The sequence below is a fragment of the Cyrtonyx montezumae genome, unplaced genomic scaffold, assembly GCF_038088225.1.
Source record: "Cyrtonyx montezumae isolate F1298 unplaced genomic scaffold, pur_monq_1.0 scaffold_19, whole genome shotgun sequence".
In the NCBI taxonomy this organism is placed as follows: Eukaryota; Metazoa; Chordata; class Aves; order Galliformes; family Odontophoridae; genus Cyrtonyx; species Cyrtonyx montezumae.
Genome location: NW_027071925.1, coordinates 3,903,223 through 3,927,889, shown reverse-complemented (window position 1 = coordinate 3,927,889; position 24,667 = coordinate 3,903,223). Strand labels below are relative to the sequence as shown.

The window sequence follows — 24,667 nt, the reverse complement described above, 5'->3', positions numbered from 1 at the left end:
TCTGATTGAATGCAGCAAAAGTTGTTCCTGATTGTAACCTGGCGTAACTGTGCTAGATGAAATAGCTTGATTACAAGGAACCATTAATTATACACCTAGTTAAACATGTCAGCACTTGCATCTCTGCGTGCTGTACCACATCAGGAAAAGAAAGTAGCATGGGAAACTGTAGCTTTCTTTTTTAAGTTGCTATCAGAATGCAGCTGAACGTGAACCAAGGGGTTACATTTGCAGGAGGAGAAAAAGAGATGATAGAAGTGCTGTCAGCTGTGTTGGGGAGGATGAATCATTAACTACAGAAGCTACTGAACATTGTTTAAGTGCAAGTATCTTACTCCTGTCATGCATCCCACCCTTCCTTTTTCCATGCCCTCCCCACCTTCTTGCTCTGCAGTCTCCACAGTCATTCCAAACCTTTGAATTTCTCTGTGTGCTTTGTGACCAGAGCTGCTCATGGCACCAGAATGACAACGTCCAGGCAAAATACTCATCAGTGTGGATTGGTCATATTCCTGAATTGGTTGAGGATGCCAATCATTGCATAACAAGCTCTCAGCCTGAATGAACAGTGGGTTTTGTTGATCTGTGTTTATCTTGTGTGCCACTATCAGAAGAAATACACAGTGCAGACCTTGGAGAAAGCCTCTGCACTGCTGCTGGCAGCATGGCATGCAGGTTGGCAGCTGTGGCCATGCAGAGAGAGAGAGGTGGTGGGAGCTTCAGGTGCTCCCAAGTGATGTTGGGATGGGAGGTACTCTTTCCTGCCCTGTGAGATCCGCACAGCCTTAGCTCCTGCAACCAGAGGATTGATGGGTTTGCTTGTTAGCAGTGTGCCTGGTCCTGGTCACATCGAGGGCTGTGTGACCGCTGCTGATCTACAGAGGGCTGAAGGAGCCATGTTCCTCAGCTGAACACCATGTTCTGGCCCATCTGCAGTGCCAGGTTGGCTGCCTCTGGGCTCTGCTGAAGTCATTCTTGGCAGCTTGGCTCTGACTTCACTGCCCTTCTGAAGCCTTATTCTCCCACCTCCATGCCCTGAGGTGTTGGGTTTTTTTTTCCTATTTGCTTGTTGTGACTTCAGGAGCCATTCACCTTTGATCCTGTTGTGGGGAGGGATTTGTGTGTCAGGGATTTGCTTTCTTTCTGTGCCTCACCAACCAAAAGAGCAGGTGGGGAGGGACAGCCCTCACCAGCCCCGCCTCACACTGAAAGGTGAGCACCTGAAGCTATGCTTTACCTGGATTGCTGCTGTGCTGTCTGGAGGAGCTGAGGCTCTACAGAAGACACGCTTGCCAAGGCTTGGCTGACCACCACCTGCACCAGCTCCTTTCCAACTCTTCATCCATGCAGGGGAGAGGTGAAAACAATCCCAAAGTCTCCTTGTGCTCAGCACTCCAGCACACTTAGGCACTGCTGTTGCAGAATGGTTTCCCGTCTCTCAGCCTTGCAGTGCACCACTGCCACTCCCGATGTTTATATCCAGCTTCCTTCCTTTTGTTCCAAGTGAGAGCCACGCACGCTGGTGCCTTCCAATATTTGGCCTTTGTTTATTTGGAGCAGCTCTGGCTGGGGCTGGGCTCATGCCTTTGGTTGCCAGCAAGCAGCGAAGCACCGGGATTTCACAAGGAAAGGTTTTGCCTTTTCATGCAGGAGGTGTCTGTCTGTCTGTCCTCTGCGTGATGCAGTGTTAGGCAGCAACCACACCACGGGCCTGCCTTGCAGAGTGCTGACATGCTGTGAGTTTGCTCATGCCTGTGTCTCCTCTCCATGCAGCTGTTGCACCACTGGAAGGCAGCAGATGGTGACCGTCCCTTCTCCCCCTGTTGGTGTAAATCTCACCCACCCAACAAAGCCTGGATAAAAGGAGAACTTTCCCAAATCTTTCCAACGTATCAATGTTTTCTCAGCCTTTCAGCAACTCACCCAGCAGCTTTTTGGCCCTGGATGGTCCCGCTGTCATAGAGTCATCCATGGAGATGTCCATCTCTGGGTAGGGTTAGTGTCTCCACCCCTGCATGGATGTCACCATTGCCATGGGCTGAAGTTTTCTCCTGGATCCTTCCTTGCTGTTTTCCTTGTGTTGGTGCCCCTGCTTACCTCTTGTGTCCTGGGGACGGAGGGGAGTTTGTTCTGCTGAGATTTCCCTTTGTGTATGTGCTGAAGGCGTGGAGCATCCGTGGCAAATGTATAGATGCACGTGGTTTGCTGTCTTAGGGAAAAGGCTGAGGAAGAGAAATCCTTTACTTTTAATTACCTAGATAATTACATTAATCCTAATTGAATGTAATAAATCGTATACACATTAATAACACTATTAAGCATTCCTTTGATTTATGCCAGATAGTTAATAGGATATTGTCAATGCAGCAAATGGTACAGAATTGTGGAAGGGACCTTGAGGATCCAACCCCCTCCCCAGGCAGGGCCACCACCCTCCAGATCTGTTAGTAAACCAGGTTTCCCAGGACTCCATCCCCTATAGCTCAGTGATGAGGAAAAATACCTTTCTTTCAGCAGACCGTGTGCCAAACTCAAAATGGGGAGTGCTGTGTGTTGGATGGAGCTGCTCCAGGGCTGCCCCTGGTGCACTGTGGCAGAAGGACAGAGGGAAAGAGGTTTTGTGGAACTGGCAGGGATGGGACACCCACCGCCCTCTGTGCTTCGCTGCCTTCAGCATAAAAACCTTCTTTATATCCTGGGGATGGTGCCCTGGGGCTGCTGGTGTCTGAAGGTGGGAGCAGGGACGCTGTGTGGAGGTGACACCCATCTGTGTGAGTGCTGTGATCCCAGAGGCGATGCTGCACGCCCTCCACGTTCAGATTTTTCCTTTAAATCTGAACGGCGACCTCTCCAAAAGTGCAAGGAAAACACTGAGGTTGCCAAACCTTGTCTGCTGGCAAACGCGGCCCCTTCCCGGGGCCGGCTGCCGGCTCAGCCCTTTTCCTTGGGATGGGGGGGGGGGGCTGCGGGGCTGTGCCTGCCCGTACAGGTGTGTGCGGAGCGGAGGAACGCCAGCCACTGAGTCACGGCCCCCTCCCACCCGGGCGGCATAAATCCCGGCCTCACCTGGGCACGGGGCTCGGCAGTCGGCGCGGGCACCGCGGGATGGAGGGACGGGGAGAACGAGGTCAATGTTTGGGCATGTGAGCCCCGAGGGACGGCCGGTGACGTTTAACCGGAAAGAGAAAGGGGACAGAAAAATAGAGAGGAGGGAATAAATAGGGGAAAGAAAAAAAAAAAGGAAAAGAAAAGGGAGAAAAGGCGCGGCCCTGAGCGGAGCGGTGCGTCCCCCGCTGCCGTCGGGGGGAATTCCTCGGCTCCCGGTGCCGCTCTTCGGGTCGCGGCGGAGGGTTTGGACGCTGTCAGCACCAACGCTCGATGAGGTTTGTGCAATTAATTCGTCTGCGCTCCGTGGCGTTGGGTTTGTTCTTTAATTTCGCGGTGCTGATTGACTCTCGGGGGCGGGTGAAGGCGCTCGGGCAGGTGGGCTCAGCTGCGCGCGTTTCCCCTTCTGCTGCGGGGATACTGAGTGCTTTCTGCTGCCTTTTTGCTGCAAGCTGCGCTGCTCGTGCCTGAGCCGATCTGCTGTGCAAAGCGCTTTTCTTTTCCAAAGTTATTTGGTGGAACAAAGCTGCCCGGGGAGGGGGTGGGGGGAGCACGACTTTGCCTGCGCCATTGGGACGGCATAGAGACGGTTCCTTACGGGTTTCAAAGGTTACAGGAGGAAAGTCCTCGTGGGGAGGCACAACCGAGAGCTCACGGAGGTTATTTTGCAGGGCAGCTCGCTGGCTGCAAACCCTGTGAAACGCGGGTCGGGTTGGTGGTGCTATCCTGGTGGTCCATCCCATGGTTCCCAAGTTTTGTGAGCTCTTTGCATGTGCCCACCCGGGCACTGGGTTCTCCCTGGCACAGCACTGGGTGCTCTTCCAGCTGCCTCCCATTGCTGTCCCCCACTCTGTCCCACGGCTCCCATTGCACCCCAGGGGGGTCTGTGACTGCAGAGTGTGGGATCAGGCTGTGATGGAGTCCTTGTCACGATGTCCCCAACCCCATGCACTGTTCTGATGCTGATCTGGATCCCTCTGAAATCCAGCATCCCAAGAAACAGAGGACAGAGTTGGCTCAGGATCAGGGTTGGGAGGAGGGGGTGTTTGGGTGCTTGGACACCCTGACACTGCTGTCCCTGAAGTAGGAGTGAGCCAACAGCCCTGTGGTGCTTCATAGATCTGAATGCAGCAGGTTGCTGCTTTGCCATTGGGATCTGCACCACTTTGTCCCCTGGTTCTTCACAGTTGAGCAGATTTCTTATTTATTGTCATGAAAACCTTACCAAAGCATGGTAGCTTTTCCAAAGTAAGTCCCTGTTTGCGGTGGGGGAGATGGACTAGGCGACCTTCAGGGGTCCCTTCCAACTCAGAGGGTTCTGTTATGTTATGGCCACTGGTATGCTTTTACTCTGAGGCATTGCGGGGTGGGCCCTGTACTGCCAAACACTTCAACACTGGCAGCGTGTGGGGCATCAGGATGTCAACACTGAGCTGTGTTTTATGACTGCTTATCTCAGCTCTCAAAAGGACGTAACTGCTTTGGTGTACCCATGGGCCAGGGAGTGCCGTGGTGACTCTGCCTGGGCTCGTGGGCAGGAGGGAGCTGGGTCTGTGCCATAGGGCTGAGCTGCAGCCCCTGGAAAAAGAGAATTCTGTTTTCCATATTTCTACAATGGGGCTGTTGCCACGTACCCAGGTGCAGTGCAAACACCCAGAGAGAGAAATCCCAGTGCTGGTGCTGTGCTGAAGCTGCCACGACTTCTACAAATGCGCAGCTTTGTGCACTCTGTGTATTTCTGTGTACTTCACTGGGAGCTGTGCAAGGGACCCCGGTGCTCTTCAAACCACACAACCTCCTGACAGCTCCGGGTCTGGCACTTCCCAAGACCTCACCCTCTGTTTGTTGTTCAGCCATCCTGGAAACTCTTACTGCAGTAGGAAATAGCGGGAGGGACAGCTCTGTGTTTTGCTTTGCGGGGGGGGTGCAGGTGGTGGCTGCTTTGCTCTCCCCCAGGACAAACCAGGGCTGGACCTGGTCACTGCTGCTCTCATGTGCAGAGGATGCTGGGCTCTGTCTGGCAGTCAGGTGGCAGTGGGGTGGCAGTCACTGTGCCCCAGCACAAAGGACTTTGAGTCTCTCTCATGAGTCTGCATGGAACACGGGCTGCTCTTGGTTCTGATGTTGTGCCCTGCGCTGCTCAGTGCAGAGATTGTGCCCACGCTCCAGCTCTCTTGGGCACTCTGCTGTTCTCCTTTGGGATGTTCCCACCACCAGCATTGGTTCCTCCACTGCTCAGCATCCCGTGTATTGCAGGAGGAAGAGTATGGCTGCTCTGCCAAGGGCGTGTGCAGGGCTGCTGCTCCTGGCCCTGCTCTGCACCACCACTCTTGGCCAACGGAGCAAAAGTGAGTGCAGCCTCCCCCAACAAAACCTCTGACTTCCTGGGAAATGAGGTCAGCCTTTGCACCTCTCTCCTTTATTTACTGTCTTCATTCCTTGTGCTGCAATCTTCCACCTCCAGATAACCGCTGCGTGCAGAGCCGGGCGAAGAGCTGCACTGAGTGCATCCGCGTGGCCAAGGAGTGCTCCTTCTGCACTGAGGAGGTGAGGGTGGGCAGGGGCGTGGGGCTCTGATCCCAGCTGCTTCCACACCCTGCACCCCACCACCAGGATATACAGGGGAGTCAGCCTCTGGCTCCAGACCCAAAGCTCTGAGATGTGGATCTTTCTCAGCTCAGACACTGATAAAAGGGAAAATTCAGGGTAAACTTTCAAAATACAGGGATTTGTCAGCAAATGCCCTTTGATCAGGGCTGAAATGCTTTGTGGGAAGGATTGCCCATGGAATGGAGGGAGAGCCACGTCCCAGGCAGTCCAGTTGCTCCCATTCCCCAGTGCCAGGGTGCACTGGATCTTCTAGGCAACGCTTGTCCCCATCTCTCTGCCCTACAAGGGCTCACCGGACACCAATGCTTCACAACAACTTTTTTTTCTTTCCTTTTTTTTTTGCTGCCCTTGTAATGATGCAGAGCTTTGAGGAGCCACGCTGTGACCTGAGGGAGAACCTGCTGCGCTACGGCTGCAGGGAGGCCAGCATCGTCTACACGAGGGGAGAGATGCACACACAGCAGGTGGGCACTGCAGGGACCCCCACCCCCCTAGATGTGGATGTCTGAGTGTCACCAGGGCACCCTAAGTTACCTACTTACAGAGGTAGAGTCCGTCCCCTTCACCTCTCTTTCCCCACAGAACATCAGCATCAACACGTTCCTGCAGAGGACCCAGGTGGCCCCCCAGGTCATGTTCATGCGGCTGCGGGCTGGGGAGGAGATGAGCTTCAACATGGATGTCTTCCAGCCCCTGGAGAGCCCCGTGGACCTCTACATCCTCATGGACTTCTCCTACTCGATGTCCGATGATTTGGATAATCTCAAGAGCATGGGGCAAAACCTAGGTGAGGGCTGGGAGCGCGGGGTTCCCTGGAAGGATAAACCTTTTAGGAGTTTCTTGCTGCTGCTCTGTTGGGTGGATCCCTCCTGGCCCATCGTGTCTCCTCTCTCTGCCCCGTGGGGTTGTTCTGTGCAGTGGCTTTGGCGTGTTGAGCCTGTGGGCGTGGGCTGTGTTGGAAGCTTCTGTCTTGGAAGGGAGCTGCCAAATGCGGTGTAGGTTTCTACTCCAAGAAGACAAGATCTGAGCCCAAAGAGTTTAAATCTTGGGAGTCCTATCTGAGACATGGCCAGAGATGGCACCCAGGAAGGGACACCTTTCTGTGGAGCAGCAGCCTAGTGGGTTTATCCTCTTTCACACCTGTTCCTCTCTCCCAGCGGAGTTCCTGCAAGCCCTCACCTCCAATTACACCATTGGCTTTGGCAAGTTTGTGGACAAAGTCTCATCCCCACAGACAGACATGAGGCCTGAGAAGTGAGTAAGGCTGGGAGGCCGTATAGACAAGCAGCTTCCCGTGGGGTTGCGGGAGCACCATTTTGCTCTCCTGCTCTCTCACAGGCTCCGTGAGCCCTGGAACAACGCCGACTCCCCCTTCTCCTTCAAGAACGTCATCCGCCTGACCAACAACATCAACTACTTCAGCCAGGAGCTCAGGAAGGAGCGCATCTCTGGAAACCTGGATGCCCCCGAGGGTGGCTTCGATGCCATCCTGCAGACTGCCGTTTGCAAGGTGACAGTGGGTGGGGACACAGGAGGTGAATGGGTCCTGGTCTGGATGAGTTGGGTTTTTTGAGCCTTATTAATACTTACAAGTGCTGTGTGGTGGACTCAGAGGTAAAGATCCTTTCTCCTCATTTGTAGGACAAGATTGGCTGGAGGAAGGACAGCACGCACTTGCTCGTGTTCTCCACCGAGTCAGCTTTTCACTACGAAGCTGATGGCACCAACGTCCTGGCAGGGATCCTGGCGAGGAACGATGAGGAGTGTCACCTGGACACCTATGGCACCTACGTGTATGACACCAAGCAGGACTACCCCTCGGTGCCCACGCTGGTGCGCCTGTTGGGTCAGCACAACATCATTCCCATCTTTGCTGTCACCAACCACTCCTACAGCTACTACGAGGTGAGGGAGCTGTATGGGATCACTTTTCTTCCAGGACCATCTCTTGCTCCTCTCTGGTCACTGAGCAATATCTGATACTTTGAGTTTGTGTTGTGGCTGAGAAGCCATGCTCTGGTTTGGATTGTGGAAGGCCCTAAGATATCTCGTTGAGATGCAGGAATCTGAGCTCCTAGAAATCTCCTTTGTTTGTTTGGAGACACAGAGCTGGAGAGCAATTTATGTTGGAAGAGGAACATTTGGAGGTGTCTGATCCACAGCCTGCTCAAAGCAGAGCCCGGTTGCAGGAGTTTCTTAAGACCTTGGGCAAGACCTCAAACTGAGCTGAGAACATCTCTATGGACCTATGTGGTTGATTCCTTTTTCTGAAGTGTTTTCCACCCTCTGTTTCCTGCTAAGCACTTCATTTCTTAATTTTTACTGAAAACTTGTCTGTTAATCCCAGCAGCCTCCAAACAAAAGCATCATCCCAGGTGTGGGCTAAGGAGAGCAGCAGTGCTCAGGAGGGGCAGCAGCTGAACCTGCCACCGTGGTAGCATACCTCAGTGTGCCCCTTTCTCCCTGCAGAAGCTGCACAAATATTTCCCCATCTCTGAGATCGGGGTGCTGCAGGAGGACTCGTCCAACATCGTGGAGCTGCTTCGCACAGCCTTTGAGGTAATGGTGCTCTGCAGGGCTTTGCTCTCGCTCCCGGGGTGGGATGTGATCTCAGTGGGGCTGAAAGTCACTGTGATCTCCTTCTGTCCACCCAGCGCATCCGCTCCAAGATGGACATCCGAGCTGACTTCGTTCCCAAGGCCCTGAAGACAGAGTTCATCTCCTCGATGTATGAAAAGACAGAATCTGGCTCCTTCCACATCACCCGTGGGGAAGTGGTAGGTCCTGGGAGGGCTGAGCTCCTGATGCGTCCCTCCTTCCTCCCTCCTGGGGTTTTGGTGGTGGGGTCACTCCTCTGGGCTCACCCACCTGCTCCATCCCTGCAGGGTAAGTTCCAGGTACGGGTGAAGGCGCTGGAGCACGTTGGTGGGCAGCACGTCTGCACCCTCCCTGACAAGGACCGGGAGGGCACTATCCACGTGAAACCCACCTCACTGAGTGACAGCCTCCAAGTCCAAGCCTCCATCGTGTGCGACGTGTGTCCCTGCGAGCAGGTACGTAGGGGTTGTGTATGGCCAACGGATGCAGGTCCTGCTCTGCCCTGAGCAGGAGTTTTGGGGTTCTGGGTCGGGAAACCCAGGGATGCTGCTTTGAGCTCATGGTGCACGTGGTCCTACTGCAAAACTCAGTTTTGTGGGCTAAGCCATTCCCTTGGCTTTGCCTTCTGATGGCCATGGGGGAACTGAGCCCACCCAGCAGCTCCTCTTCCCTATCCCCTTACAGCAACCAGATTTCCGCTCACCCAAGTGTAGCTTCCACGGGGACTTCATCTGTGGACAGTGCATCTGCCACGCGGGCTGGTAAGGACCTCCCCAAACCCTCTGCCACGTCTGGGGACAGAGCACGATGCTCTCACGTGCCCTGAGCATTCTGCCTGGGCACGGTCCCCGTGCTCTGCTCAAAGTCACTCCCTCCCCACCAGGCGAGGGGACACGTGTGACTGCTCCCCGTCCTCGTCCCCCAACAACGAAGCCTGCATCCGCCCTGGGGATGTGGAGCCGTGCTCGGGTCGGGGCGAGTGTCTCTGTGGGAAGTGCCAGTGCTACCCCGAGGACATGATGCAGCGCTTTGATGGGGACTTCTGCCAATATGATGTGCTGCAGTGCCCACGCACCTCCGGCTTCCTCTGCAATGGTGAGAGCCACCAAATAGGACTCAACGGTCTGTGTGGGCCCCTTCCAACTTGGGTTATTCTGTGATGTTTATGGATTCCTCCCAGCTCGGGGTATTCTATGATCTGGGATATTGTCTGATTCCCTCCTCCAGCGCCATCAGCCCTGCTGTCCCTGACTGGTGGTGCTGGGACATAGAATGAAGGTGTGATGGGTTTGGGGGACGTCATGCTTGCACGTGTGCATGGAGATGGGGTCTCTCCATCTGTTCCCAGGCTCAGGGCTGCATCCCATGTTGGGGTGCTGTGCAGTGATATCTCCTCTTGCCTTGCAGATCGTGGTCGCTGCTCCAAGGGTGCATGTGTATGTGAGAGTGGCTGGGAGGGCCCTGGCTGTGAGTGTCCCACGAGCAATGACACCTGCATCGACAGCAGGGGGGTATGTCCCAGGCACCCCCTGTGCTGGGGACACCAGGAGCCAGTAGTGAGACCTGGTGTCACCACCAGTGTGTGGCTGCTCTGTGACACTGACTGTCCCCTCTGCTCCCCCAGGGCATCTGCAACAACCAGGGGAGGTGTGAGTGTGGGCGGTGCATCTGTCACCAGGCATCCCTGTACACCAGCTCCACCTGCGAGATCAGCTACTCCCTGGTGAGACTCTGCATGGTTCTCTGTGGGTTTCTCACTTCTCCTTCTCGGGGAGAGCTGCTGGGGAAGGAGTGCAGAGCTGGGGGGAAGCCATACACTCCAGCTTCCCAGCAGTGTTACAGGCATGTGGATGCTGAGCATGTTAGGGTGTGTACGGGGCATAGCTCTTGACTTATTCCGGTTTGAACTTCTTTCATAGCTCAGTGCCCTCAGTTTTCCCACTGCTAATCCCACGTGAAGGAAGCTGGCTTGGTCATATTTTGGGAAGGCCACCTAATGTGGGTTCTGCAGTGCTGGGGATGGCATCTCTGCAGCCTACTTTGGGTGTGGTGCTCACCCCAGGGCTGATCTCCTCCATCTGCCTCTGCCCAGGGCTACCAGGCCATGTGTGAGAGCATCAGGGACTGTGTGCAGTGCCAGGCCTGGGGAACGGGCAACAGGAAAGGGAACTGCAGCATGTGCCACCTCCACGTGCAGATGGTGGAGGAGCTGAAGAAAGGTACTGAGATGCAGGGATCTGTCTGCCCTATGCGTGGCATGGGGGTCCCAGTCCTGGTGACCACAGCCTGGTGATGGCGTTCCCAATGTGTTTGCAGAGGAGGCCAACGAGCAGTGCTCCTTCCAGGACGAGGAGGATGACTGCACTTACCACTACACACTGGAGGGAGACCCCAGTGTTCTCCCCAATGCCACTGTCCAGGTGCAGAAGAAGAAAGGTGAGCAGAGAGGTGGCAGAGCCTGCTTTTGGAGGCTGTTCCTGCTCCATCCTCACCTCCTCCCTGTGCTGATGGTGTTGCTGTCACTTGCAGAGTGCCCTCCTGGCAGCTTCCTCTGGCTCATCCCACTGCTCATTTTCCTCATCCTGCTCCTGGGGCTGCTGCTGCTGCTGTGCTGGAGGTACTGCGCCTGCTGCAAGGTGAGTGACACCCAAACCCAGCCCACCTCCACCTGCTGGGGCATCAGTGCTGTCTCTTGACTGATGTCCAGCACTGCTGCTGTGGCTGGTGTGAATTGCAGTGTGTCTTCCCCCACTAAAGGGCTGTCAGGCTAAAATCACCTTACAGAACCCCATCTGTCCCCACTCCAGTACTAAATCCCCTCCAGCTGAAGATGGGAGTTTCACTCCTGACTACAGAGTGTGTTTGGTCATTTCTTTTCTAGGCTTGCCTGGCCCTGCTCCCCTGCTGTGCACGAGGTATGAGCCCTCTGAATGGGGTGGCAGAGGGGTCTGTGGGGTCATTGCCTTCCTGTGGGGGGACACATTCAAGTAGGCATCCTCCTCCTCTTCCTGTCTGGGCTGGAAGGTGAATCAGGGCAATATCTTATTAGAGCCTCGGAGACGAGATACTTCTCATCCTCCCTACCCCACTGGAATCCCTCTGCTGGCTTTCCAAGCTGGCTTGAATGTTGTCCCCACTCCCAGACACCCCTACTCTGGCCATCAACTTGTTGTGTGCTCCCAACACCCTCAGTTTGGTGGAAGATACCCCAGGACAAATCCCCGCTGTTGGGGAGTTGATGGCTGGCATCTGATGCAGCCAGGAGTTGGATGTGGTGATCCTCACAGATCCTTTCCAGCTTGGGATAGTCCATGATTCTGTAGTTATTCGACTCTGCCCCTTCTCTGCAGGTCGCACTGTTGGCTTCAAGGAGGACCACTACATGCTCCGCCAGAGCCTCATGTCCTCAGACCACCTGGACACCCCCATGGTCCGCAGTGGGTCCCTCAAGGGTCGGGACACCGTCCGCTGGAAGATCAACAACAACGTCCACAAGCAGGGTTTCACCTCCCACACTGCCCTCAACCCCAAAGACCTCAGTAAGTGTCAGATGTGAGGAACAGAGCCTGGAGGAGATGTTGTAGAATGTGAAGCCTCTCTGGTTGCCCCCAGCAGCCACGGTGTCACCTCCAAACCCACTGTGAGGGTCTTCTGGGCTGGTGCTGGATGGGCTTTGGCTGTTGGCAGTGTGGAGTCTGGACATCATACGTCCAGGTGTTGTCTGGGCTATGGCTCTGAGAGGGGAATTTCTCCTTCCAGTTCCCTATGGGCTGTCGCTGAGGCTGACACGGCTCTTCACGCAGAACCTGGCGAAGCCAGAGAGCAGAGAGTGCGAGCAGCTGCGTAAGGAAGTGGAGGAGAATGTAAGAGTCTGAGCTCAGTGAGGGGGGGATGGGGATGGGCACCTCCCCTGGATGCCTGGATCCAGGAGGAAGTGATTTTTCCCTCTTTCTGAAAGGAAGCACAAATGCTCAGAATTATCAGAGCATCACACTGGTTTGCTGTAGGTGCGGCCTGTAGCTGCCTTCTGGGGACAAGCAGTGCTGTCATCTCTGCCTGGGGTGGGGGGAAAAGGGGTGGACTGGAGCTGGCTTGGGGTGATGTACAGCTGCAAAGTCCCTCTTGTTCCTACAGCTGAATGACATCTACAAGCACATCCCGGGCTGCCACAAGCTCCAGCAGACCAAGTTCAGGTGGGTCACTGGGGGAAGGCACTCTGTCAGGGGTCAGGGTACCCCACGGCCCTGCCCGTGAGAGATGGGAAGGGTGTGCAATCTGTGACACGGTCTGTGAGCCATTCCTAGCACTCCCATGGTGCTCAATGGGAAAACTCAGCCCTGTGAGCAATGAGGAGTGCCCGCTGCAGCCTGGGGATGCTGGCACTGAGCAGGGAGCACCATCCCCCCCCCCCCCGGTGGCTCTGAGCAGCTGTGGGTGCCCTGTGGGCTTGTTCCTCACTGCATTGGGAAACCCAGGGCTGGAGGGAGCAGCCAAACAGGAGGGAACATGAAATGGGGCCGTTGTCTCTGCAGGATGGGTTGGCACTAGTCCCTATGGCTGCAGCCCGCAGGGCAGCTGCTGCAGCTCAGACATGTGCAGCGTTGTGATTCACACAGAACTTTGTCTCCCCAGAGGTGTTAATCATTCTCATTGGGTTTTTTGTTGGTTTTTTTTTTTCTCTCTCCCTCCCAGGGTACAGCCCAATTCTGGGAAAAGGTGAGTGGAACTTCCAGACTTATGTGCTGTTCTCCCCTCCAGCAACGAGCAAAGCCCGTTCAGCTCTTGTCTTCCTCTCTTCCAGGCAGGACCACACCATAGTGGACACGGTGCTCACCGCCCCTCGCTCTGCCAAGACAGAGATCATCAAAGTCACTGAGAAGCATGTTTCCCATGAGGCTTTCAATGACCTGAAGGTTTCACCAGGTTACTACACCGTGACGTCCGACCAAGGTATGGAGCAGAGTCTGATGCTGTGTCCTAAGCAGAGAGGACATTTCCCACTTTCCATCATTGTCCCTTCCCCCAGATGCTCATGGGATGGTGGAGTTCCAAGAAGCCGTGGAGCTGGTTGATGTCCGTGTCCCACTCTTCATCAGGGAGGATGATGATGATGAGAAGCAGCTGCAGGTGGAGGCCATCGATGTCCCCACTGGCATTGCACAGATTGGACGCAGGATTGTCAACATCACCATCATCAAGGAACAAGGTGAGGGCAGTGACCAGGGCACGAGATGAAGGGCAGTTTGTGTCTGTGTGTCCCCTGTCCGGGTGGACTTGTGGTTTGTTAGGAAGGTGTGGTCTGTGTCCCTGAGCTCCCGTAGGTCACGCGCCAGAGATTACTATCTTAAGTTACTGGGGTCTAAACCACAGCATCTTTTAAAGCATAATAGGAGAAGTCATTGCCCCTACTGATGGAGACCAAAATGTTTGGCCACCACGGTTTACCTCTCACCAATTCCATGGCAAGTTTCCTGAGTTGACCATAGATCCCTGCAGTGCTTGGGGCAGCAGGTGGATGTCCCCAGTGATTTGCTTCTGCTTCCCATATGGTGGTTTTGAGCAGGGAGAAGAGTCAAGACTGGTGAAGTCTCCAGCCCATGCAGTAGTATTTCCAACATGGTTTGTAGCCCTGGGCAGTAAGAACTCCCTGTTCATTGCAGGGAATTTGGACCAGATGACCTTTCTGAGTCCCTTCCAACTCTCTGATTCTATGAACTCTCTCCCTGAGTGCTCATAATGTGAATCTTTGTGCATTTACACATTTGTTCTTTGCTTCCCCTTCCAGCCAGCAGCTTCATCACCTTCCAGCAGCCAGCCTATTCCCACAGCCGCTTTGATAAGGTGGCCAAGATCCCTGTCCTGCGGGAGATCATAGACAACGGGAAGTCCCAAGTTACCTACAGGACCCGAGATCTCACTGCCAAGGAAGGCAGGGTAAGGATGAGACTCCTGACCTGGGCAGGCAGGAATGAGCAGGTACCAAGAAAGGAGCCAACCTGCAGAAGCAGTCAATTGGGCTCAAAGGAGATACAGCCAGGAGAAGGGAGACCCGAAGGTTGAGAACTGTTCTTGTTGGGGCTGTGATCTATAATCATGCACTTCTCCCTTCTCCTCCAGGACTACGTCTTCACAGAAGGTGACCTGGTCTTCCAGCCCGGGGAGACCCGAAAAGAGGTGCAGGTCTCCCTGCTGGAGCTAACAGAGATAGACACTCTCCTGCACAACCGCCAGCTCAAGCAATTTGCCATTGACCTCCTCCATCCCAAGTACGGGGCCAAGATCGGTCAATACGCCCAGACCACGGTGACCATTGCTGACCCAGGTAGGGGCCGGCAGCCGGCGGTGGGAGATCCCACGCAGGACCAGTCCACCCGGGCGCGCTATGGAGCTCCAGCCTCCCTCCTCCCCCTATGAGCTGCGATGCGGAGCATCCGGCTCCGACCGGTAGATTTGGGTCTCCCTCTAGAGGCATTAGTGGGTATAGGCAGTGGGTGGGAAGGAGATGGGTGGTCTATATTGCAAAAGGAAAGAGTGAATTCTTCACTCTTTTTCCTTAGGGATTTGAATAAAAAGCTGTAAAAATAGGGGGAGAGGTGCCAGGAAGATGTGCTTTTCCTTCATTTCTGCCTCCTTGGAGGACTGGCACTGAGGTTCTCCCTCTTTGTTGTGTCTACAGAGGTGGTGGATGGTGTCCCCCCGCTGACTGGCATGGGCCAGCTCACCCAGTCTCCCAAAGGCCGCCTGAGTGCACCCCTTAATCCCAGTGCTCAGGCTCTGAGCTCCAAGGAAATCCATTTCAGTTGGTTTCCTCCATCAGGAAAACCTCTGGGGTACAAGGTAAGGGGCGAATGGATACCAGGGGATGTGTGAGTCCTGCCACGTGGCTGTGGCACACCCGTATTCCTGCATGCTGGAGGGATGGGGAGAAGAGATTCAAAGAAGGGAGTGGATCCTTCCCTCCCAGCCCCTTTCATAGAACCATTAAGGTTGGAAAGACAACTAAGGTCACCAAGTCCATCTCCATCATCCCCACTGACCATGGCCCTCAGTGCTACATCTCTGTGACTCTTTAATACCTTCATGGACAGTGACTCCACCACCAACCTGTGCAGCCTCTGCCAGTACTTCTCCAACTTTGAGAACCATTGCTGGGTGGATGTGGGACTTGCGGGAAAGTTTCCTGTTGGGTTCATGCCCCTTTCCATCCCTTACCATTGGGCATAGTTGCAGGGAAGGCCCTAGAGGACACCTACCTGTGCTGGAAGGGAGTGCAAGTGAGACAGTGAGGTCTGGAGGTACCACACAGTGTTCTGACCTCTATTTTGGAGGGCTGCATAAGAACAGATCTAAGAAGAGACGAGGAATTCCTCATCTATTATGGTAAGTATCTGAAGTAGTGATAACTATTACTTGTTTTATCAGGTGAAATACTGGGTGCAGGGGGACCCCGAACCTGAAGTCCATCTCATTGATGTCAAATCACCAGTGGCAACACTGGAAAACCTCTATGCCTTCTGTGACTACGAGATGCAAGTCTGTGCCTACAATGCTATGGGTGAAGGGGCCTACTCCGACATCATACACTGCCGCACACTGGAGGACGGTGAGCATTCTCTGTGCAGGAGCAAGCTGGCATCCATATGTCTGCCATTTATGGATCTCCAGGCTCCTGAATGTTCTGCTCCCAACTGGAGTAACCTGGCCTCTTGGCTCTTGCCATTCCAGTTCCCAGCGAGCCTGGTCGCTTGGCTTTCAACGTTGTGTCTTCCACCGTGACACAGCTGAGCTGGGCTGAGCCTGCAGAAACCAATGGGGAGATCACAGCTTATGAAGTCAGTTATGGGCTCGTTAATGAGGACAATGGTAAGTGCTTGTTTTCTGGTGGGGGCAGTTCTACAAGTTGGAGTGTACTTTCTGCAGCTGGGCTGGTCCCATGTTGCAGTGGGAAACCTGGAGGTGTTCAAGAAAAGGATAGATGTCACACTGAAGGGTGCGGGTTAGTGGGCATGGTGGGGATGGGTTGATGGTTGAACTGGGTGATCTTACTGGTCTTTTCCAGCCTAAATGATTCTATGGTACTATGATTCTGGAACCAGAAGGGCTCCAAGGGCATTTATTGTACAGATTGGGATCAGGAGAGGTCATTTCCAGGAAGGAGTACAGCAAATCATAACTTAGGATTTCGTCCTGCAAAGCCATGAGTACTCTTTGTTCCCATTCACTTATGTAGTATTCTGTGTTGTTGTACATGTTTAAAACTTTGTTCATTGGTCTAGACCTAGGGCTACGATGACAGATACTATTTGCTAACAGTAGGAGACTTCTGCAATAGGCTGTCTTTGGCATTCAGTGTGGGAATTTCCCCAAGATGAAGTCATGCCTGTCATGAGCATCCTAGATAGCTTCTATACCTTGCCCCTGAGCTTTGTTGGGACACCAAAACTCATTAACCTTGTTGGCCAAGAAAGAGCTGCTGTGGGATTCTCTGTGCCTCATGACCTCATGGGAGATATCTGTACCACTGTTTTCAGTCCCCATTGGCCACGTGAAAAAGGTGCTGGTTGAAGACCCAAAGAAGCGCATGGTGCTGATAGAAAACCTGCGGGAGTCACAGCCCTACCGCTACATGGTGAAGGCCAGGAACGGCGCTGGGTGGGGACCAGAGAGAGAAGCCACCATCAACCTCGCTACACAGCCCAAGCGTCCCATGTCCAGTAAGTTGCTGCCCTGCCTGAATGGAGTGCAGGGGAGGCAGGAGCAGTGCAGGGGGCTTCCTCCATCACCCAGCTGCTCCTCCACACCCTGCCCCTCTCCACTGTCCTTTCACCTCGGTGAAGGCTGAAGGCCTGAGTGTGGTGGAGCCAGTGTGGTTTTGAGCTGTGTGTCTAATGGCACTCCACACCTCTCCTCCAGTCCCCATCATTCCTGATGTTCCCATCATTGATGCTGAAGGAGGTGAGGACTACGACAGCTACCTGATGTACAGCACGGACGTGCTTCGCTCTCCAGCTGGCAGCAAGCGTCCCAGTGTCTCTGATGATTCAGGTACGTGGCTCCAGGTTTTGCAAAGGTCACTTCTAACATTCGCTTTCCTTAACAGCTATCAGCAATGAGCTTCACTGCTCCTTTCCTCCTCACTGAGATGGGGAGATCCAAATCATGGAGCTGGTGGAGATCAGCACTTTCAAAGCACAGGAACTGAGAACACTCAACTAATGTTAACCTAAATAAGACCACGTTCTAACCAGGAGGCAAAGAGAAATCTCAGTGTGGGGTGGTGGAGTTCTTCATAGCCCTCTGTGTTCATCTTCCCTGCCTGTTAGTGTCTGAATGGAGCAAGAAAATTGTTGTTAGCCAACCAGAACTGGCAAAGCACAGATCTCTGAGTCCTTTGGAGGCTCAAAGTCAGGGAAGTGAATCGCAGTGATCTCTCATCTCTTCCTCCATCACTTTGATTTCAGGGTGGGGCTGGCTCCCTTGTCTACTGAACCGGGACAAGGAGGGGAAGACTGGCCATAAATTAGTTGGGATCTGGAGGGTCTATCCTGGGGAGTTCTCCAGAGCCTGGGATCCAGAAGCAATTCCCAGGTCCTTGCAGAGAGCAGAAATAATGGGAACACCAAGTGTCTGGCCATCCTGTGTGCACACTGCGGAGCAAAGAAGCCTCTCCTGAGCAGAGGACCAATGTAGCAGACTGCTCATGATAGGCATATGGTGGGACCTCAACTCACACTTTTTGTTGTGATGGACACAGGGCTGGAAAGCAGCCCTGGGGTTGGGGCACTTTGTGCGTGTGTTGTTCCCTCCATCTACCAGTGATGTGATGGTGCACTGCCTGAACTCGTCAGCCAACAGGTGCTGTTCCCTTCCTAGCAAGCAGCACGAAGGCGGTCGGTGTCCCGCTCTGTCCCCTCTAGACCGTGCCAACACTGGTGCTTACGTTATCCTAAAGGCTCCCGATGGAAATACGTGCCGCTGCTGGGAGAAGACTTGGATCTTCGCCGCATCACCTGGAGGCTCCCACCTGAAACCATTCCCCGCCTCTCTGGCAGCAGCCACCTCTCCTCAGACACCGAGGGGCTCCTCCGTGAGGAGGATGGCGACGTGGCTACAGGCAGCCTGATGAGGAGCGGGACCCCCCGGCCCCAAGCAGGTGAAGGACGGCTTCATATGGCACTGAGTGTCCTGTCTCGTCCTGCTCCGAGCCAGCGGGCTGCAGTTGGGTCAGCCCCAGTACGTGCCCCCTTCCTCCCCCTGTGTGCCCACCCTCCTGTTGGCGTGATGTCCACGTGCTGTAGAGTCTCAGTGTGTCTGTTCACGAGTGTCAAGGTAACCCCCATCTCGGCATGGACTTGGGAGCCTGCTTGCAAGTTGCTTCTACAAAAGGCTGAACCTTCGAGACATGAGCAAACTCAAACGATGCCTGGAAAGTACCACCTCCGAGGGCAGCACCTCAGCTGGATTAAGTGCCCCTCTGGGGCAGGTCTGCTGGACTGTTAAAAGGAAATTTGGACTAGACAGCCTCTAAGGGTCCTTTCCAACTCAGATGATTCTATGGCAGCTGATCTCTCCTGGCCCGCTGAGGATCTGCCAAGGACCAGAACAAGGAAGCAGTTTGCTTTTTAGATCCAACTGAGATGGGATCCAGAGAGAGAGATGGAGAAACCGCCTCTATAAAAGGCTGTTTTTTCTTTTTCTGCCTTCTTTTTGAACCTGAAATTCGAATCCTGTGCTTGCGTCAAAGGAGTGATGCGAGGGAACGTGTTGAGAACCACAAGCAGTGCCCCAGTGAGGCCGAGGTCTGGAGTTACCTTGGGCACCATATGTGTCTGGTGCTGGTGTAGGGCAGCGTCTCTGTTTACCTGTTTGTTTCCCCCGACCGCATTGAGTGACTTTTTCAAGACGGAGAGCTCCAGAATGACCTTCCAGAGCAACTGAAGCCAGGACAAAGCCGAGGCAAAGCCGTGGGACATGGAGCAGCAGCCCACCCTCAGCAACACTCCTTACCATGTGCCCTCTTTCACAGAACATCTGCTGAACGGCCGCGTGGACTACTTCTCCGGCAGCAGCAGCACGCTGACCAGGACAGCAAACACCAGCTACCACCAGCACATGCAGCAGGAGCACAGAGTGATGGGGAGCTCCTCGCTGACCAGAGACTACACCACCATGATGGCTGGGCACGGTGAGTATGAGGTGGTGGGGACTGCTCTTCCCTACCACAGCCACCTTCAGATCCATGCCCTACAGATCCTTTTTGGAGTGAGGGCTGTGTTTGCAGCCAGAGGGGCTGATGAATCAGAGAAATGGCAGGTCACATCCTTGAGGTTGGACTCGACGATCCTTATGGGTACCTTCCAACTCAGAGTGTTCTATGATTTTATTAATAATTTTATTAATTTCTACCACTGTGTGTAGGGGCTTTGGTAAGGCTTCTCTGCTTCCAGACCACTCTGGAAAGGGTGTCCATCCTTGACTTAGGAACAGGAGTTACATCTTTGTTTCCACGCTGCAAAGCATGTGTTTTTGCTCCTTGAGTCTAGCATCATGATTCCCTTTCAGCTCTGTACACATACATCAAACTGGTGCTGACAAGAGGTTGTAAAAAAACTCCAAATCTGATCCTTAGAAACCTCTCTGCTCAGGAGTCAGCACCTGGAGTGAACCCATTCTGATGTCTTCAATGGTGTTTTTCTTTTTCTTTCTTTCTCTACACTGATCTATAGATTACCCAGGGAGATTCCTCCCTCCCATCCTTGAAGATACTGGGAGGAGAATCCCACGGCACCAGGACGTGGGTTTCAGGAGCAGGGTAAAGGTGAAGGGTTACTACCCCTGCACTGGCTGTCGGGACTCTATAATCATGACTGATGGGTCCACGGGGATTTGCAAGTACATAGGTACAGCTTTATCCAGTGCCTCCTTCCAGTCATGCATCCCATAACCAGCCATGCCACTGGCCCTCTGTGAGCTACTCCCAAAAACCTTTTCTCATGGCTTTCTGTGTGCCCCACTGATCTCCCTCCTGACCTAGCTGAGCCTCCATCACACCACCTTTCCATTTGCAGGTGACTTCAGCTGTGTTCCAAGCCACGTGGGCTGATTAACCCTCACCACTGCTGCCACCATTGCTCTAATGAGCTGATCACCTCATCATCCCCTTCCTCTTCATTCCTAACAAGCTTCTTGTTATCATTTTTACCCCACAGGCTTTTGGAGGACTCTTGGGGAGAACATGGGTCCCACTCTTGGGCAGTCCCTGCAAGTGTAGGGTTGCTTTGGCTGTAGAATAGGGCTATGCTCGCTCTGAAGATGTACACAAAGCATTTGGTAGACTGGACAGAGAGCTTTGGGATGAGCCAAGAGGGCCACAGCAAACAGCAGGTCCCTGGCCAAGGGGCCACGAAGCTTACCTTGCCTTGTCCCATGCAAGAGTGGCACCCTCGGGCCACAGGACATCCCCACAGATGTGCAGAATCCCACTCCAGACAGCCTTAGCTTGCAGAGATGACATCTCCCCACGTTCTCCCCACGTTCTCCCTGGACCATCAGGACCATCCCACGCTTATGTGTGCTGCTGCCTCCTCTCACCCAGCCCAATGAACCCCAAATCCCTGCTGTGACCATCCCTTTTTGCCTCAGATTCCAGGTTTCCTCTGGGTGTCCCTGACATCCCCGCACGGTTGGTGTTCTCCGCTCTGGGGCCCACCTCGCTGAAGGTGAGCTGGCAGGAGCCACGCTGCGAGAAGGAGGTGCAGGGCTACAGCGTGCAGTACCAGCTGCTCAACGGAGGTCAGTGGGCAAGGAGAGGGCTCTTCTGGGTGCTGGGAGCTTCTGGTGGTGAAGTCTTGGATGGGTTTTCCATTGGCTGCTGTAGGTGTCGCTGCTTGAGTTGGGGGCTTGGACCAGATGACCTCCAGAGGTCCCTACCAACCACAGTCGTTCTGATTTAGGGTCTGGTCCCAACTCTTCTCTTTTTGTAGCCTTGAGGAGATGCCTCGGCCGCACTATGTCTCTTATTCCTTGTTTTGCTAGGGTTGCTTACTCTTCCTTCTCCAAGGAAGGGTGGGCTCACCCTCCAGTACAACCACCATCTCAGTCAAATGTTTTGTCATCGTGCTGGATTTGAAGAAAGGATTGGGATATAAAAGTATATTATTTTTACATGAAACCTGGGGCAGTTCATGAAAATGTGGTTCTCTTTGGTTGAAAATTCCCAGGTTTTCGAGAAGCCATTGCTAGTTCCAAGCAACGTCTGGTCCTGCACTACCTGCTGTGTTGGCAAGATGTGATGGAGGTGGCCTGGGAAAATGGGCTCAGTTTTCTGGATTGTTCATTTAAGACAGGGTTTAGGAGAAAGCCATGGCTCTGTCTTTGTGCCTGCAACCTTACGCTGATGTCCCCCTTCCCTCTGTGTCCTAGGAGAGGTGCACCGCCTCACCATACCCAGCCCCAGCCAGAACTCCGTGGTTGTGGAGAACCTGCTGCCCAACCACTCCTACATCTTCAAGGTGAAGGCACAGAGCGAGGAGGGCTGGGGACCTGAGAGGGAAGGAGTCATCACCATAGAGTCCCAGGTGGACCCACAGAGCCCACTCAGCCCTGTTCCAGGTGAGGTGAATGGCAAGGAGGCACTGATGTCTTTGTGGCTGTCTACAGTGCCGGCCTTGCTGTTTTCTCCTCCCTAAACTCATCCTGAGTGCTCCTTTCCTTCCTTTCATTTAGAAATGGGAACTTCTTTCCCATGCACTCACCTTCCTCTAGCTCTCCAAATAGCTGAGACTTCCCTGCTTCATTACATATATGCCCTGACAGGTACACCCTTCACGCTGAGCACACCCAGTGCTCCTGGACCACTGGTTTTCACTGCCCTCAGCCCTGACTCCCTGCAGCTCAGCTGGGAGAGACCACGCAAACCCAACGGGGCCATCCTGGGTTACCTGATTACCTGCGAGATGCTGCACGGAGGAGGTATGGTGCCAGGCTGTGGAAAAGCAGTTACCTGTGCAGAGAACAAGATGCCTCCAGCAAGGGCAGTGTAGCAGAAGTGGTGGGAAGAAGGACCCATAGCTCAGTGCAGCCCAAATCCAATGCAAGTTGTTGGTTGAAGGTCAGCACTGTGCTGAAACAGCAGAACTGGGTGGTGTGATCTTACCGTCTGAGTATGGCATAAAGTTCAGGGAAAGCCAAGACATCAGCCAGCACAGCAGTGTTTGCATGTCTACCTTCTCATTTGAGGCTCTCACTTCTGTCCACCTTCCCCTCTGGTATATCTGTGTGCATTAGGGGAGCCCAGGAATATCTATGTCGAAGGTGACAATCCAGAAACAACCCTGACTGTGCCCCACCTGAGTGAGAACATCCCGTACAAGTTCAAAGTGCAAGCCAAGACCACACACGGCGTTGGGCCAGAGAGAGAGGGCATCATCACCATCGAATCTCAGAATGGAGGTACAGAACATCATCCTTCTGGAAATGCAGAGATAAGATGTCAGAGCAGGGAGCACGCCTTCTGCTCTCCTTTTCTGAACCACTCTGACAGCAAGAAAACCTCCTGAGCTGACTGCTGGTCTGCGGGTTCCCACTGTGCAGCACTGAGATGCTGGAAGGTCCTTGCCATGTCCTGGCTCATTTGTCCCTTTTGCTCCTCCCTAGGCACTTTCTCACAGTTTGGAGGACAGCAGTACATGAGAGAAGTGTACAACTTCCCCATGGAATACACCACCAAAACCAGCATCAGCCATTCCTCTCTGGACCCCCACTTCTCAGGTAGGGACCAAGGGAAGATCTGAACCATCATAACTGAAGGATGAGGACCATCTTCAGTTATATCAGTGTAGCTGACCCATGTCCACTCAAGTTCAAGGACTCATGGGATCATGCTGCAAGATGGAGAGTTTGGGAGCTGCTATGAAATCCTAAGCTGCAAAAGAGGGTCAGGAGGGGGTTAGGGAAAGGTTCTGCACCAGAGGGTGGCATTGCCCCAAGCTTTTGGAGCTCAGGGAGCACTGGGGCACCACTTTCAGACATCAGGTTTGGGTAGTCCTGAGTGGGACCGGGAGTTGTTCTCAGGGTCCCTTCCAACTTGGGATGTTGTGTGGTTCTGTGAATCCATCCTCTCGTTGCAGACGGCATGCTGATGACGTCCCAGAGAGTGGAGAGTGCCAGCAGCACCCTCACCAAACAGGTCACCAAAGAGTTCATCAGCCACACCGTGACGTCCAGCGGGACCCTCACCAAGCAGGTGGAGAGGCAGTTCTATGAGGCCTGAGCCTGGGCAGCAGGATGCTTCATTGGGGCTGGCAGGGCTTCATAGGACCATCCAGGAGGGCTTGGGCAGCTCCTCCAGTGGGCAGAAACCTTCCAGGGCACTCCCAGCTCTGTGCACTCAAAGCTCTGGCATGGTTGGGTCACCACGGGTGTGCTCACCCTGCTGAACTCATCCTCCCCATCCTGCTCTGCAGAATCTACATGGATGTCCTCAGTGAGAAGCCACTGCTCACTCCACTACCACTCCTCAATGCCCACACATCCAAACACACCTCCTGCTGCGGGTATTTGGGTGCCTCCGTATCTTCATTCTCCCAAGATCAATGGAAGAGAATGACTTATTCTCAGGTGCTCAGCTCTGAGAGGATCCCTGCTGACAACATCCTGATTTATAGAGGGTCACCGCTTATTGGCACAGGGAGGTGGTGGACTCACCATCCCTGCAGCCATTCAGGAACCATGGAGATGTGGCACTGAGGGATGTGGGCAGTGGTGGGGAGGGGTTGGGGTTGGATTTGGATGATCCCATCGGTCTTTCCAACCTTAACAATTCTATGATTCTACAATTCCCATCTTTGGCCTGGGCTCTGCAGCAGCTTGGCTCTCTGCTGGAGATGGTTGTCCTGTCCTATGATACGAGAGCTGCAAGGTAGCAGGTCAGGGTGACCTCTGCATTCTTACTGCACCTGTTTGTGTCTGTCCTTCGCTGCTAACCCTGGTACCATGACAGCAAAGCATACCCTTCTGTTCATATAGCACTACTCATGATGGCCTCTGATGCTTTTTCTTTTTTGGCATACAATATTGTACAGTTTTGGTAGTATATATATATAAATATATAAATGTATTTTATTATTTTATTAAAAAAAAAAAACAAACAGAACAATGGAGGTGAATGAGATCTACGCAGAGCGATGAGGATACTTTTGGACCACGACTGAGGAGAAGCACTGAGAAGAAATGAGTTCAGGCCCCTTTCCAGCACCCTACCCCAAGGTTGTTCTGTCCAGAGCAGGGCACAGCATGCTGCTCCCAGCAGCACACACCCCCTATGCACGTGTGCCCTCACGGCTGTGCTGTGCCC

The 24,667-nt window shown here is 53.8% G+C and overlaps 1 protein-coding gene across 1 annotated transcript; it reads left to right on the top strand.

Annotated features, from left to right (window-relative positions):
• Positions 1–3,330: 3,330 nt before the first annotated feature.
• On the top strand, positions 3,331–23,930 carry ITGB4 (integrin subunit beta 4). Its single transcript, XM_065735242.1, has 41 exons — positions 3,331–3,383; positions 5,362–5,453; positions 5,570–5,652; positions 6,078–6,179; positions 6,298–6,502; positions 6,873–6,969; positions 7,054–7,225; positions 7,357–7,620; positions 8,185–8,274; positions 8,370–8,492; positions 8,601–8,768; positions 8,998–9,074; positions 9,197–9,408; positions 9,721–9,824; positions 9,938–10,036; positions 10,406–10,532; positions 10,630–10,749; positions 10,843–10,949; positions 11,195–11,228; positions 11,664–11,852; positions 12,073–12,176; positions 12,448–12,506; positions 13,006–13,029; positions 13,115–13,263; positions 13,340–13,519; positions 14,099–14,247; positions 14,431–14,635; positions 14,990–15,150; positions 15,736–15,916; positions 16,039–16,176; positions 16,845–17,027; positions 17,227–17,358; positions 18,266–18,466; positions 19,340–19,498; positions 20,040–20,213; positions 20,956–21,105; positions 21,736–21,924; positions 22,129–22,284; positions 22,600–22,764; positions 22,969–23,082; positions 23,442–23,930. Exons 1-41 carry the CDS (start codon positions 3,379–3,381, stop codon positions 23,582–23,584), a joined length of 5,586 nt encoding a protein of 1,861 aa, XP_065591314.1. The 5' UTR covers positions 3,331–3,378; the 3' UTR covers positions 23,585–23,930.
• The last annotated feature ends 737 nt before the right edge of the window (positions 23,931–24,667 follow it).